A 15,982-nucleotide genomic window follows, 5' to 3' on the forward strand; every position below is an offset into this window, starting at 1 on the left:
AGTGAAAGCAACTTAACATTTACATTGGGCCAGCTGAGTAGCACTTTACACGGCAAGCAGGGATGAGCTGTAAAAAGCTAGGGGTACTAGGCACGCTGTGGGTATTAGCATCTATGCAGACAGGAAACAAAAGGTTCTCCTGTTTTCTATTTGACAACCCCAGCGCCTGGAACTCTTCCTGCAATGTCTCTTCATTATTACATTCAGCGTTCAGTGTAGAAAAGTTCATGCAAAACAGCATGATTATTATGAATGTCAAAAATGTGTGGGGGAGCAGCCCATTAAAATATAGCCTAGAGATAGCACATAACACTGACTTTAAATAAGTAGCTGCAGCCAGCATGCTACTACATTAAATCACTGATATTGTGTGATTCACCCACAAATATTCATTTTTAGTTCACTTACCACCATTCCAATATGTCCTTCATCCCTTCTTCTTGGCTCTATGGGTGTCTGGCCATGACCTGTGTTCTCAGGTCACAGGTGGTGTTTTAACACAGGTGGATGTTGGTTTGTGCTTGAAGCACCTTACTGTATAGCATAAAGAGTACTCCCAGCTCTTGAGTGCAGACAGCCCATGCAGAATGTGAAGTTACTTAATTATCATCACCAGAAATGCTTCAGTCAGTGCCTTGTGTGTGTGACTGTGAACCAGGCTCCACTACTTAGTACCAGAGGTTAAACCAAAAGACACAGATTTTCTGTCAGTAAGATACCAGCATTTCAGAGTACCAACAAGTAAGATTGACCATGTTAAAGGGAATTGTCTCCTTATCTATTTTTTTAAATTTTCTATAAAATAAAATTTAGCATTATGGCTTGTCATTAGTAAATATCTTTGTTTCCTTGTTTGTTTTTTTTTTTTTTTTACTCTAATTCTCCATTTTACTTACCAAGTCCAAACTGTCTGTTTCTCTAAGCGAAAGCCTCTTTCCACAGTGTGCCAAGCATCAGCCTGGCTTTAATTTTTTTTTTTTTACTCTTAAAAAAATGATGTATTACAAGGTTTGTAGTGGAGGGAACATGCTTGAATTGCACATTTAATTTTTTTCAACATCACATTCATGTTTTGCCAGTTTGCCTACCAGCTATCTGTTAACAAAAAGTTCCAAGGCGGCAGTGCAAGCCTGTGCCCAACTAAGCCTTTTGTTTCTGCAGATGTTTGGGCTTAGGGCAATGTTGTAAAGCTCAGGCGATCCAAGGACCATGTTTATACTTGTCTGCTGCGATTCCCTGTGCATTGTCTAAACCTGTGCGCATTGTTCTTTCCGACAGGTGATAACTACCCCGTACAGTTCATTCCGTCAACAATGGCAGCTGCTGCTGCTTCTGGACTCAGCCCTTTACAGCTTCAGGTAAGTGCCAGGGGGAAAAAAAGAATGTGGGAGAAGGGCCAGTGCTTTAGTGGAAACCTGCAATCCAGCTGTATTCTAAATAATGGCCTAAATGTTAAATAATTTTTTAACCATAGCCTAGAGAATTAACACCTTCTGTACTTAGCATGCTGAAAATGGAAGAGAAGAGCGCTAGTTCCAGCCGTTTTTAAAGGAAATACAAAGTCACAATTTGGTTCTGTGGTTCTGTGTGCTCTCTTTTAACAAGTTAACAGTTTCACAATGTTTAAAGCTAGTTGTTGTTTGAATGTGTTAGCTTTTTCCTTATCCACATTTCTAATGGGTTTCCATTAGATACAGATATACAGACAGGCCTTTTTTTCCCCATCAGTTTTAGACCAGAGACAATGCTGGGCCTTTTCCTCCTTGCAGCTCAAAGAATAAGGAGCCATTATTCCCAGTTACTTTGATTATTTAGCAAAATATAAACACACTGCTCCTGAGTCTATACTGTGACCTTTTTCTTGCCAGGGTTAAAGGTCTAGGCATGGTGCCCAACTTAGTTCTGGATCAGTGTCTCTTGTTCATCAAGCTAATCATGTTTGGAGGCTGACTGAAGAATTATTTTCACCGTATGTTCCTCACAGTAAAATGAGGTATTTAGAATAGTTCTGCGTGGCCTTTGCACACCTCTAATATCCTTGTTAGACACATGTATGGACTTTGAATATGAATAGATTTCCGTGGTAAAAACAAAATGAGTCAAAATTTTAGCATTAGAACACTTAGAAATACGTGATAAGTTGCCTTAGAGTTCAGAATTCCTTAAAGACATTTTTTATCTGAGCTTTCCTTTTGAACATAGGGAAAGACAGTATTTTTATGTTGCTATTGCCTGTGAGATTTGAACATAAAGGGTGTGCCACAATCGCACCAAAAGAAAACAATGCTGACATATACACTCCCCTCCCTCCAATACTTTAAAAATTTATCACTGGGTCAAGAAGAAAAGAATTTTTTGCTACACTCAAGAAGTTTTTGTCATAGCCTCTTCTGGTCAGCATGAAGCTGTCCCCACTAGAAGCACCAGGGATAGAGACATCTTGTTAGCAGATGGCCAGCTACTTCTCCTTCAGAGACATTTGCCTTTCACACTCCCAACCCTGGGCTCCAAGCAGCAGTGGAAGAGTTAAAAGAAACTCTCCCATTGGTGACCCTACTTTGGCGCTCTTCATACTGCTGTGGAGCTTACTCTGGTGCTTTCTGGTTTTAAAGGCAGGAGTCCTCGGACCAGTTTCTGTAAAATGGAGAATCTGAGTCTAGGACTATGTGCCATCATTTGATGTGGTCTATACCCTGCATTGACTTTCATATTGTTTCATGAGTTCTGACAGTATGTTTTGTCTTTTTTTTTTCTGAATATGCCATTAAACAGAAGGGTCATGTCTCCCACCCACAAATTAACCCAAGGCTAAAGGGCATAAGTGACCGTTTTGGCAGGAATTTGGACCCCTATGAACATGGTGGTGGCCACTCTTACAACCACAAACAGATTGAGGTATGACTGCTTCCGTTGGTGCTTCTTTGGGTGGGGGACTGAATGGCTCCAGCATATTCTAGGCCTTTTGAAAAGTGGCAAACAGCCTGAGTGCTAAAGCCAATCTCCTTCTCCTAACCCTAAGGCATTAAGCTAGGTTCTATTCTGCCTTTTTCTTGCAAGGAGCTTCAAAGCTGGCTTTCCACACTCTTACCCATTCTCACGTATAATGTTTTATGTTTAACAAATACTTAAACTTTAAAGATCATATCCATTTGACTATATACTTCCCTGGAACCTTGATCAACTATAATTCTCATTATCGAGTTCTACAGCTAAGGGACAAAGAGGTCCTGAGAGCCCACCACAGTTGTTAAATACTCTGGGCCTTGGAGTGACTACTCACCCACAGCTGCTGACTCTGCCTAGGCTAGTGTTCCTAACTTAGTTTTCGTAGGCTGAAAGTTGGGTGTCTGGGCCTGGCTGAGCCAACAAGTTTCTCAGGTGTCCTTTAAGTATTTAACCACCCAGAAAACCTTTTTCAGTGTTGTGGGAAATCATGCTCCTTCTGCATGTATTGGTCCTTTTAGAGCATGAAGACCTTCTCTGCAATGGGACCATGGCCCTCCTCTCTGTGGTGACTGATCTGATGGCATCCCTCTCTTATATCAATCATTAGTGTCCCGCTCTGGTTCTTTCAGATTTGGGTTGGGGAGTGTAATGTAGCTATTGAGTTTTTTTTTTAAAGATTAATTTTCTAGGTGAGACCAAGTACCAAACTTTATATTCTAACCCAAATGGGAAACTCTACCCATTGCACTCCTCTAAAAAAACCTCTAATTGTATCTATATTCAGCCCTTTGGTCCTATAAGTGTAGACAGATCAGTTGTCCATGACTTTTGGACAAGATTTCTGCTGCTTTTGAGTCCACCTACTTGGAAATGATAGTAGATGCTGAGGCGATCACACCTAAGGAGGAGAACAAGATAAAAGGCCACCTTGAAACAGCCAAAGGAAGAGCCACAGTGTCCTCTGTTACCTCCCTGCTCTTTGATGGGGCAAGAGACTCTGACATGACTAGACACAGATTGGCACACTATGGTGCCTTCTGCATAGCCATGAAACCTTTCTTTCAAAGGCCTTTCTGTTGGGCTGTAGAATCGACCTTTCCTGAGCAGTGTGAAAATCAGCTCATTTCAGAAATGTATATAAAGATAGGGGGCATCCTTTCTGTATGATGGTAGGTAGCAAACTGACTCACTCGGAACACCCAGCCCAAGGAGCTGTGAAGTGCCTAGGATACTGGGAAAGTGGGTGACTTCCACATAAGCTCTTGCCTTTGGTTCTTTGTAGGGATATTGTGTTCTGTCCCTTCCTCTTCCCTTCAGCTGGATTCCACCAAGTCCATTATTTTACCTCATGCTTCTCCCTGACCTCTTCCCTCACAAGCACGCAAGCTTGCTGTATCAGATCTGGCTCCTGGAAATCACAGTGTTGTAGTTTCCCAGAGTCACAGAGCTGCTGGCATAGAAGTTGGGCAGATACCACATGTCTGTCGCTCTGATTGGGCCCACCCCATCCTATGCAGGAACTTTTACAGCTTTGTAGTTTAAGTGTATCTGGTCTGAGAGAATCCTGGGTTTTTATTTGTACTATGTTCTCTTGCCTACATTTTAAATTTTTATTTATTTAATTAAAATTTTCATTATAAAGAAATATCTTCATTGTGATGAACTCACAAATAAAAACGCCACATAGCTGGTTTAAGGAATCCATTTCCAAACTCCCCAAATCTCAGTGAACTTCTGTACAGTTATATTGGCCACTGGAGCTTTGATTAGGGTTTTACACTTACTGTCGACCACATTTTTATGCATGTATCCACTCCAAAAAGAAGAAAAAAAGTCAAAACTAGAAAACAACTAGCTTTATATCTTCTTCCACAACTCATTGTCCTTTTGGCCTGCAGCCTGTCTTTCCTTGTTAGCGAATGTTACCCTCCCTTAGTTTCCTTCCTAAATGTTACACTTATCCACACTTACAATTGTCTACAAGTAGAAGAGTGTACATCGTCAGATAGCTCCGCATCCACAGGAGGACATGTGGTTTCCATTATAAAAAGTATTTTTCTGGGCTGGAGAGATGGCTCAGTGGTTAAGAGCACTGATTGCTCTTCCAGAGGTCCTGAGTTCAATTCCCAGCAACCACATGGTGGCTCACAACCATCTGTAATGGGATCCTGATGCCCTCTTCTGGTGTGTCTGATCATAGCAACTGTGTGCTCACATTCATAAAATAAATAAATCTTTTTTAAAAAAGTATTTTTCTGCATGCCAACAAACCTTTGATGTTGGTTACACTTGTATGAAGGACAGGTTTTCCAGATTTTGTGGTCTGAGTATGGCATATTTACTGGGGCATCTTTAAACAACACCTGTATCTAAACTGCTGGACAGTAACATTTAGAACAATATTAGGATATTTAGAGTGAAAACTTTGTGAAAACTTGCTTTACTGCAATTAAATCACCTTTGTAAGCTGGGGCTTTCTTCATCCCTTTGGCAAAGTAATATGTCATGTTTCTGTCAATAATTGGGGTCATGATAAACTGTGACAATGCCAGGATTTCTTTACAAGGAGAGCATTCTGGGAGGAGCACTTTACAGTGTACTGACGGTTAACCAACATGGTATTCAGGGCTTTGCCTTTTCTACCTGTTGATTTCCCTTCATAAATTGGCATTTCTATGGTCACACATCTGCAACCTTAGCAACGCTAGTCATACCCTAAAGTCTGAAAATTTGCATCAAGGAGAGAAAAGGTATTAAAAATGGAATGACCCTTCTGACATTAGCATATTCCAGTTTTGTCTTTAAATTAAGGAAGACGGGAAAGCTGTTCTGATCTAAGGCCTGGTCGTCTCTGGTCGTCTCTGCCTCAGGGACATGATATCAGCAGAGAGGAGGCCAAAGGTGCTATTTTTAGTTAAACAGTTCAGCAGATATAGGGACGAATACTCATATATCTGAAGGCTGAGGGGCTTGAACCATTAATTTTGATAATGTATTTAACCCTGGGAACAATCACAAACTGAAACTCTAAGGTTACAATGCTTTTGACCTTTCCAGAACAGAGGGCACTTTCCACAGTAAACAATATATTATATTGCTACTTACTCTGGGGCGCTCACTGTATACATTTCTGGACCATTTGCCATTTGCTTTCTGTAGCTATGTTAGCACTGGTCCTTAAGTAAGTCAAAAAGAACGTTCAGGAAAGGGGACCAGAATAATGAGGCAGTCATGTAAATATGGCCTTTAAATAGATATAATGTTAGATTCTGTCTGAAGATATACTGTCTCAAAACCTGAGTTCTGAATTTCTTTTCTATTTAAAAGTATTTTCAGTATATGATTCATTTTACCTGATTACTGTCAATGATAGATCGCAGGGTAATTTTGCTTTGTTTTGTTTTTAATTGGGAGCAACGCTGCCTTGTAGTTGTAGCTTATATTAAACACAGTCTGGTACCATATGCAAAGTGATACACCTGCCTCATGCCTTCTTATTAAATGATGCATGCTTCACTTCAGCAAATCCAGCAGTTAAATACCACACAGCTTAAGAATTTCTAATTAAAATATCTCTACATGTCAGCATATTGGTAATGTATTATTTTAATCCATTTATTTTGTTTATGAAACAGTGACATATGTTTAGATTGTGAAATATATGATCCTTAAAAATCATTTTATTGAAGAAAATTAATTCCTACAGAACTGTGTGGTGATGTGTTCACTCACCCAGTCAGCTGCTGGCAGTGCTGCCAGTCTCAGTGTCGAGCCGGCCCCACAGCTTAGTCCATGTGCAGTCTTGAAGGGAGCCTCGTGGTTCCTTTTTTTTTTCTACCATTTCTTTTTTTCTTGCTTATAAATTCAAACCTGCCCCCTACATACACTGCTTAACACTCCTGCTCCTCCTTTTAAAATACAATAAATGGTGGAAGTGAGTATTATATAAATGATTCTGAAAGAGAAACCAAAATTAAAACCAGCTAGCTACCTTTTCAAAGTTAGACAGTAATTTGTTTGTCAGTGGGGAGATGTTTGGGTCAGCCCTGAGATAAAGTGACTGTCAGCAGTTATTCCTCCAAGACAAGTAATCTCCCTCAATGCATTGCTGACAGATTGCTCACTTCTCTGAATCACCAGAGGAAACAAACTTAATATTGTCACAGGCAGAGTTTCTGTCTTCATTAGCCCCTGAGAAGGATTTTCGAGCATTCAAAGCCATCAAGCTTTAGTTGGAACATATTTTAACGGACTGGTTCGTATAGTGGTAGCATGGATAGTAGCCTAAATGAAGGAATTGGGGGTGGAAATTTAAAAAAAAAATCAATAGAATTAGATTTCCATATTTGTTGGTTACTCTGTTTTGCTTAGAGGAAAAGTCTTGCCAAGTTTACAAAGATGGAGGAACATATTGAAGGTTTTGCTAAAATTAAAAGGAACACATCTTTTAAAAAAACAATATTGTCAAATTTAGTCTTTCACGTGGAAAGAGAAACCATTTCCATTTGTGTTGGAGAGACTCCCTTGCTATTTTAGCTCCGGCTTCATATGTTGTGTTTAGAGGCTCTTGAGCTGCTGGGATCCTGTCTTCTTTGTGGCAATTACAGGCATGCCTCCTGCTAGAGATATGGATGCTGGTGCAGGTTAGCTTTGCTGGGTGGCATTGGGAGTTAATACAGAGTTGATCAGAGACGCAGAGCACTACCACTGTAGAGAAGAAGGAATTTGTTGATTCTAAGCTTGTCTTGAGGATACCAATCAAAGGGATGCATTTTGAGGAGAAATGCTTGCCTTTTATTAATCAATCTCCACCCACCCACCCTTCAGCTTCTTTTCTTGATGTTGAAGAGGTACAAGACTTTAGAGGACCGCACAGCTGGATCCCATGTGCCCTGAGCTAATGGGATGAGGCCTGAGCTCTGCTTCCTGCCATCGCTTACTTGCTGTTTGCTGAGCACTATATCCAAAATGCTTCCCTTTGTTAGCCTTTTCACAGTGAGAAAAGCATAATGTATATATATATATATATATATATATATATATATATATATATATATATGTATATATACATAATATATATATTCAGGGTTGTCATGAATAGTATATGGGATCATAAATCATTTTTCCCCAAATGCTGGCAACTAAATGAAATCATTCCAACATCACCAAGTTCCTCAGAGTCATCTGACAGGACTGGCAGGCATTGAACTTAGAGTTAAGTATTCTTCTTTTTCTTCTTCCCCCACCCCCTCTCTTTCTCAATGTAAAACCCCCCAACATTACTTGGCATTGAATTTAATAAAATGAACAGGAGTGAATGAATTTTGTCTTTGGTGGCCATCACATCTAACCTTCTTTAACACTCTTCTTAAAACGTTTGGTCTTATGCTCTATCTATATGGAGCATATAAGTCTTCACTTGCAGATGTCACTTTAAGAAAATGTGCATGTTTTTGAGGAACCCTGACAGAAGCTGAAGGAAAAATAAGCAAGTTAAAGGGAGATACAGCAGCATTCTCTAGTCCTTGGACATCTGACTGGTTATTATAGTTGCTCAAAGTCAAAATTTGTACTCACTGATCATCCATTGTTGACCATCAAACAATGGGTGAGGGGGTTTCCATTAAGATGATTGATTTTCACTTAGTTTTAAGGCAGTGCCATGAAGTTGAGCAGGTTGGCTCTTCTCCCATATGCCCGGTTACCTTTGGTTTGTTGTTTGGTTTTTGGGGCATTAGACTATTCCCTCAGAGATAGTTCAGTAGAAGCCAGTATGCTGGAACCACAAAACTTCTAGTAATGTGAAGAGCCCCCCATCCCCACCAAGAGTCATTCACCTCCAACCCCACCTGTCACTCATTCCACAGTCAAGAATCTCCCACTATGTCAAGATGGTCAGCCCTTACTTATTTGTGAGTTCTACAATCCATGAATCCAACCATCCATGGAAAGAAAAATATCTTGAAAACTCTACTGAATGTGCACAGGTTATTTTTGTCATGACTTCCTAAATAATACAGTTTAGCAAGTGTCTGCACAGCGTTGCATTGCATTAGGCATTATACAAGAGCTAGAGATGAGCTGAAGGACATGGAAAGATCTGGAGAGGTCATGTGTTTTATATAAGGGTCTTGAGTAGCCAGAGATTTAGGTATCGAGAAGGAGTGAGAACAAATCCCTCACTAATACCGAGGGACAGTTCTCCTTGCATGTAAGTAGACAGTGACAGCTTCTTCCATAAGAACACTGCAATCATTGTCTCTCCACATAAGCTTGGTAGCATTTTGGATTGGTATTGTCCTCATATGTCTATATTGGAGTTAGAACAGGAGCTGACTGAGAATGTATTAGAAACGTTGAAAGGGAAAAATATTCCTGTGTCAGAAGAGACTTTCATCTAGTTTTCAATGATAGAATGAGTGAGTAGAGCCTACAGTTAGGACATTTATATTGGGAAAAGATATCACGAGCTAATTTGATCTGCCAGGTAACAATTAAGACTGATCAAGACTAAACCATTCTTAGTGATATTTAAGTAAAAGAGACATAACCCAACTCCACTACAAAACTTCTTCCTATGAGGGAATTGGTTAGCCTGACATATCTACCTTTCTGTTTTACTCCTGGGAGAGTTCATATGGTCTGCAGGTTTGTAAGAGTTCATCCAGTTGTCAGTACATGGAAGTTTTGCAATCTTTCACCCTCTATATAATTGTTTGAAGCCATTTCAATTTATTTTGGCTATTCTAGAATTTAAGACTTGTGATAATGAGTTATAAATTTTCACATATATTTAGAGAGGTAAATATAACTTACTAACAAAGGACTCATTTCTCAGTTGTAAACATCTATTCTATGCTGAATGATACACATATAAAAAAGCACTGTATGTTCTAGTCTTTATAGTTAGTGAAGGTAGCAGATATTTACATCAAAATTTTGAGGGGATAAACACTCACTTATCCCAGTTTTATACACAGACACAATTCCATTTTTATCAATAAACAATTAATGCAGAATTTGCACTCTTGTTTACCAGACTAAAAAGAATAAAACCTGAATAGAACTGAATACATTTCCTGTGGCCTGCATTTTCCTAATGAGTTGGTGAGGCAACTACTTAAGGTAGAATTCTCAAGTTCTGGCAGGCTGTGTGAGAGTCCGTTTATTGTCGTGTTCCTTTTACACGAGTGATCAGACCTGGGACCAACCTTGACATTGTGACGAGACTTAACCTAGACCTTCTCTTTGGTGCCATGTCACTATTTCCTCCAGAGGTATTAACTTTGAGCAGCATGAAGGAATTCAGAAGTAAAAGACATGTGTATGAAGAGCAACTACATAAGACACATCATTTGTTTAACTGTCTCATCTCCTTCAAGGGCCAGTGTATTATGCTCGAATCCAGTTCAAAACAGAACTACTGATTATCTAGAAAGTCTCCTTTTGGGTTATCTATCAATTATTTACTAATTTACCTATCCAGTTAAGTTAAATAATGAAATAATACATATTTTAAAAATTCATCTTACTAGTCGATATGGAACGGGTAGATCTGGGAGGAGCTGGGGAAGAGTGAATATAATAATGATATTGTATAAAATTCTTAAAGGACCAATAAAATCAAAGTTCAAATATTTGCTTGGATATGACCATTAAACATAACACTTATTAAGCTGGTCACAGAGGCATATGCCTGTAATCCCAGTACCCTTGCAGGAATAAGAGTTCAAGGTCAGCCTTGTCGACATAACAACTTTTAGCCCAGCTAGGGCTATATGAACCCTGTCAAATAAACAAATAAATAAACAAATAGATAAATCTATCTCACATTAAAGTTATATATATAAAGATATATCAAAACATATCTTTAAGAGAGTTTATAAGTGATTTATGCTCAGCAAGTTTGAAAAATGAAATGTATCTGTGAAAACAGTGGTTACCAAGGTTTGGGGTAAAGAGGGATGGGACAAGGCAGGACATGGGATTTTAGGAGCCATGAAAACACTCTGAGAATATAAATTCATGCTTTGTGGAACATGGAGAATGTGGAGCTCTGAATGACTCTCCTATAGCTGAGCATGCAAGTTGATATGGCTCACCCTCAGTAACTGTTCCCCTCTGATGGGGATGTTGGTAATGGGGAGACCATATGCATATCAGGCCTGGGGGATGGAACATCTCTGTGCCTTCTTCATTTTGCAGTCACACTTGAACTGCTCTAAAGTTAATGTCTTTTTTTTTAAGCTTATAAGCAAATCCAAACAAATGTAGTGATTCAGTTGCTCCCCACTGTTTACTTAGTGCCTGGTATGTGCCACATACTGTTCTAGGTAGCAGGCTTGAACTGAGGGCAGTTTTCTCCTGAAGGCTTGATTGCCAGTGTCTGGAGATACTTTGCTTTGATTGACAGAGAGCAATGAGATTATTGTGGCACCAGGTAAGAAGAGATCACCGGACACATAGTCCTGAAGATGCTGCAATACATTAGATAACCATTGGCAACAGAAGCTCATCCTGCCTGAAGTGGCAGCAGGGCTGAGTTTGAGAAAAGCATGTAGACAGCAGGAGTTATCAGTGGATGCTCTAAGCACCTGCCTTTACTGAGTTTGTATTTTGGTGGGAGAAGGAGAAAATAGAGGAGAGAATAGGACATAGCAATCACTCACTGGAGCAGAAGTATCCGCATCCACCTGCCTGTCCATTCAGACACAGGCAGGTTGTTACAAATTAAGACCTGTTTGTCTCAGATCAAGACCAGTTTGTTTTTCTCTGATCCTCAAAACTGAAAGTTTTATACTAGCCAGCCCGTTCTGCTGATAACAGCCACAGCTCTCCTACAGAATTAAGCACACAGTATGTGCTTAGCTTTCCAAAGGGAGTGCTAATTTTTACTTCAATGGCATACATACTCTGTGAGAGTGGTGTGACTATGAAACTTGGTGAGGATATGGGAGTTGGTCATTAACTTTGGTGTGGGGAGTCCTTTTCCTTAGAGCTAATAGTATGAATCAGATCATTCTTGGCAGGGGATCTGTATCTGATGTATTAATTAAATAACACAAAACCTGAATTTCTTTCTGATACAAAGCAAAAGAAAAGCTAAATCATTAAATAACAACCAGTTGTGATGGTGTATGTGTATAAAAAATGACAAGATGAAATCCATCTCTTTGTATGCTAGTTGTACACTGACAGAATATTGTGATGTTGTGTATGTGTACACATGCATACATACGTGTACTTATATAACATCAGTTGTCCAGTTTAAAAAGCAATTTATAGTTAGCCATTGTAAGAAGTGTTTTTAATGTTGTTCCCATAGGTTTGAAGAAAAAAATGAAAGCTCAGGAGAATCACGTGACTCGGAGCAGGTTTCTTCCCTAGTGACCAGGCAGGACTCTAGTAGGTGGCTGGGTGTATCCTAGAATTTATTCCATTCCTCAGCGAGGATCCTTTGCTTTAAATTCCACTGACTGGTGGGGCACAGGAGGAGGCATAATGCTGGCAGGATGCACAGCCATTTAGGAACTCCTTCTCAAAGTGTTCCTCTTACAGCAACATAGAAGTGAAGGGAGGCCGATTTAATTAAATCATAAAGGAGATGTTTTTTCAAAGTCAGTGTGGTCTTCTCCACACCCCAAGGAATTTGCATACTTTTCGAATTTCCAGCTGTCTAGAAGAAACTTCAAACCGAAAAAGAATTAACAAGCCTGAGAACTACTGTGAGAAAGAGCCCATCTCACTCCATAGCTCTTTTTCCTCAGAGGAAATAGTTAGAATGCTTCTGCTGTGTGCAGCTCTATCCTTTGGAGAGTTTCTGGGGCTGTCTTGCAGTTTCAGAGTTTTGATGGGTCTCCTAAAGGAGCTGAGAACTGTGTCCTTGGCCATCCCTCCCCAGCACAGTGCTCAGATTGTGTTCAGCAGGTTGCTCGCCTGCAGAGGAAGCAGATGTTTAACCATACTGGAGTGAGCGCCTGCTGCATGAGGAGCTGACTGTGCCTCCTGACATCTGGCTGTGGCTGGGTCGCCTTGCCTGCCTGGGGCCAGGAGGCTGCGGGAGCCAGGGGCAGAGAGCACCGAGCCTCCGCTGCTCTTTAAGCGATTAGTGCACTGGACCAGTGATAATGTTGAATTATCGCTTGGCTGCCTCTTTCCCGGGAACCTCGGGACAATAGGGGAGTCAGGAAGGAGCATTCACAGTAAAGTCATGTTCCGAGAGACACGACTGATTATGGAGTATTAAAGGGCTTTATTTTAAACGATTTAATTTACAAATAGATCCAGACAGTGTATGAAACTTTCAGAACCATTAGTGGAGCAGCTGAAGAGTTTTCTAATTTAAAGTGGCCGGGACAGAAGCGCCGGTTCAGCAAGCTCCATTTTTAGAGTTTGGGTAACTTGTCCAGTTGACGCTGTAGACGACAGGGTGTCTGACACAAGGAAAAAATATGCTGATACTGTAGTGCCGGGAAATTTCTCTAACTTGAGGGGAAAGTAGACTTTGTAGGTAAGAAGCCAGCTGCCTTCCATGGAGGCTTTCACTGTCGTACCGCATTCATGTGAAAAACGGGTTTGCATTGGTTCCCCAACGCTGAAACCATCTGTTCCGCCAATTTCCTTTATGGTATGTGTTACTTAAGCACAATGGATATGGAAATTGGTAGCTTGAAATGTGTTTTTCTATGAACAGTTGTCACATTATGTTGCTTTGCCTCTTATAATTTTTCATCAGTGAGACCTCTGGGCTTGAGAGTCTTCTCATGACAGATCACCCTGTCTGTGTTCACCGGAATGCATTGGAGGGGAATAGCTGTTGCTCCCAGTTAACCACTCCCATTCTGAGTGATTTGTATTTAATTAACACTGGCAAAAGGCTTGGAGCTCCATTTTCCAAATCTCCCTTTAGTCAACTGGGAGAGAAATTTAAAAACAAACAAAACAACCAGAACATCTTCTTTTCTGAAATTCCCTCTAAGTTGTATGGCAATGGGCCATTTAATGCTCAAACGGACAAAGGTCACTGAATTGTATCTAGCTCCCTCTCAGAGGTCGTATTTCAAAACTCAGAAGGAAAAGTGCTTTAGTGTGGCATTCCCATTGGATGATCACTTGGTCTGCTTGAAGAGAAAAGCAAGCAACCAAGCAAACAAACACTTTAAAACAAAGGAGAAATGCCACCTAGGGTGTTCTCATTGCTTTTGCCCTCAGCACTTTGAATCTATATCACCGAACAAGAAGACGCCCCTTCTGTTGGGGATGCTGGTCACCTGCTTAAGACCCCTTCCTTTCATACAGAACGTGTTGGCTCCACACCCAGGGAACCACATCGTGCATAGATAAGGGATAGGGTCAGACATAGCAGATAGCATCAGTGTGGGGGGAGGTAGGCAAAGACAAACTTTATTCAGATAATGGAGGCCTATGTATGACTCCTTTGATGTAGGTGCCTCAGTTTTCTATCCATTCACCAGGTTGTCTTTAGAAAGAGACATTCAGGAGTTGTAGAATAAAACAGCTCTCCATGAAGCCATAACCTACTAGTTCTGCACCTCAGTCTTCAGGGGTTCCCTGATCACATTATGAGATCTGAGGGTCATTTTATACCAAGTCATGGTTAAAATATATGCTACTCTCTGTGTGGCAGCTAGCTTGTTCTCTCTTTAAAAAAAAAGTCACTCATTTATAGTACAAGCAAATACACAAAGCAGCAGAGCCATAGCCATGCTTTATCCCATGTGTGGAGCTTAGACGAAGGTTTTGGGACTTCGTTCTTTCTTCTATCCTTTTACTGTGGCTTCTGAGAATTGATCTGACCCAGATTGTAAGACTTGTGTAGCCATGGCTTTTATCCCCCTGGGCCATCTTTTCTGCCCTGACTTGCTCTTTTCTGTCTTTCCAGTCTTTAACTTAGTGAGTGGTTTGGAGATTTTGTGCAAGTGGTGCTTCCTAATTTTACAAGATCCCTGTAATTATAAGAACCAAGTGAACATAGACTAATTTCTTCCAAATCCCGGTCTCCTCACCTGTGAAGTGGGAATCCCATCTCCCTCAAGGCAGTCAGGAGGTTAAAGGAAACCATAGGCACACAAGGTCTTCTGCATGGTTAGATGCTTGGTAGCGTTTGTGTCTGGACCCTCGTACTGAAGTCTCTAATCAATTTACTTATTTAACAAACATTTTAAAGTTATGTCCAATGTCCAGCTAAGCAAACTAAGCAATTTTCTACCCTCTTATAGTCCAGGGAGGAAACCAGGTAACTCCTAGTGGTTCAAAGTGAAGTGAAGAGATAACACAAGTAGTGTTCATTGGTGGTGGATGTTTGCATATTTACAAACCTTTCTATCTAAATGATGAGAAATATTCTGACCTCATATATGTATCTGATGCTCCTGACTTCAAAAGCCATGAAGTCCCACATGATGTACTTGTGAGAATCACAACTTGTTGGCAATTAGAATACTTTAGTCTTGATTTCCTACTGATAAAGTACAACAAAAACCAAACAAAAAGAACAAAAAATAGAGAAAAAAATGTTCACAAGTCAATAGTAAGATTGTGAAAGCCACAGATTTCCATAGCTGGAAAGATAGAAAAACTTTGACAGACTCAATTGCTAAGCCCTGCCTTGAGCCTGTTACTTGACTTTGGACAAATTAACCTTCCCAATACCCAAATCCTTCTGTTAAGTGGTTTCAGAAATGATGTCCATGGGGATAAAAAGAAAAATCCTATGAAAAGTGCTTTGCACACTGCCAAGTGTTTAATGAATCTTTTTATTTTATACTAAAGAAATTGTGACCCAAAGAGCTAGATTAGCTTGCTAAAGCTGCAGTGATTATCAGTGGCCTGGGTGAAGGGACGGAGAAATGCAGGCACCAAGGCAAAGAGAAACCCCGTTGCTTAGTGTAAATAAATTTCGGCTGAATAGAAACAGATAGCCAAGAAGATAGTATGCCTTATCTATTTTTGGTGATATACCAGGTGTGTGTGTGTGTGTGTGTGTGTGTGTGTGTGTGTGTGTGTGTGTGTGTGT

At 40.3% G+C, this 15,982-nt stretch overlaps 1 protein-coding gene across 3 annotated transcripts in view; it reads left to right on the plus strand.

Annotated features, from left to right (window-relative positions):
• Sox6 (SRY-box 6) overlaps positions 1–15,982 on the plus strand; it is a 545,917-nt gene that overhangs the window by 434,796 nt on the left and 95,139 nt on the right. For 2 of the 3 annotated variants that reach the window (XM_028778216.1, XM_028778214.1), the window contains exons 8-9: positions 1,279–1,358; positions 2,773–2,895. In XM_028778216.1, the coding sequence (XP_028634049.1) occupies positions 1,279–1,358; positions 2,773–2,895 (203 nt within the window). The remainder of the gene's footprint in view (positions 1–1,278; positions 1,359–2,772; positions 2,896–15,982) is intronic. The other variant, XM_028778215.1, reaches the window with a different exon arrangement.

This window comes from Grammomys surdaster, unplaced genomic scaffold, assembly GCF_004785775.1.
Source record: "Grammomys surdaster isolate TR1022 unplaced genomic scaffold, NIH_TR_1.0 330, whole genome shotgun sequence".
Lineage (NCBI taxonomy): Eukaryota > Metazoa > Chordata > Mammalia > Rodentia > Muridae > Grammomys > Grammomys surdaster.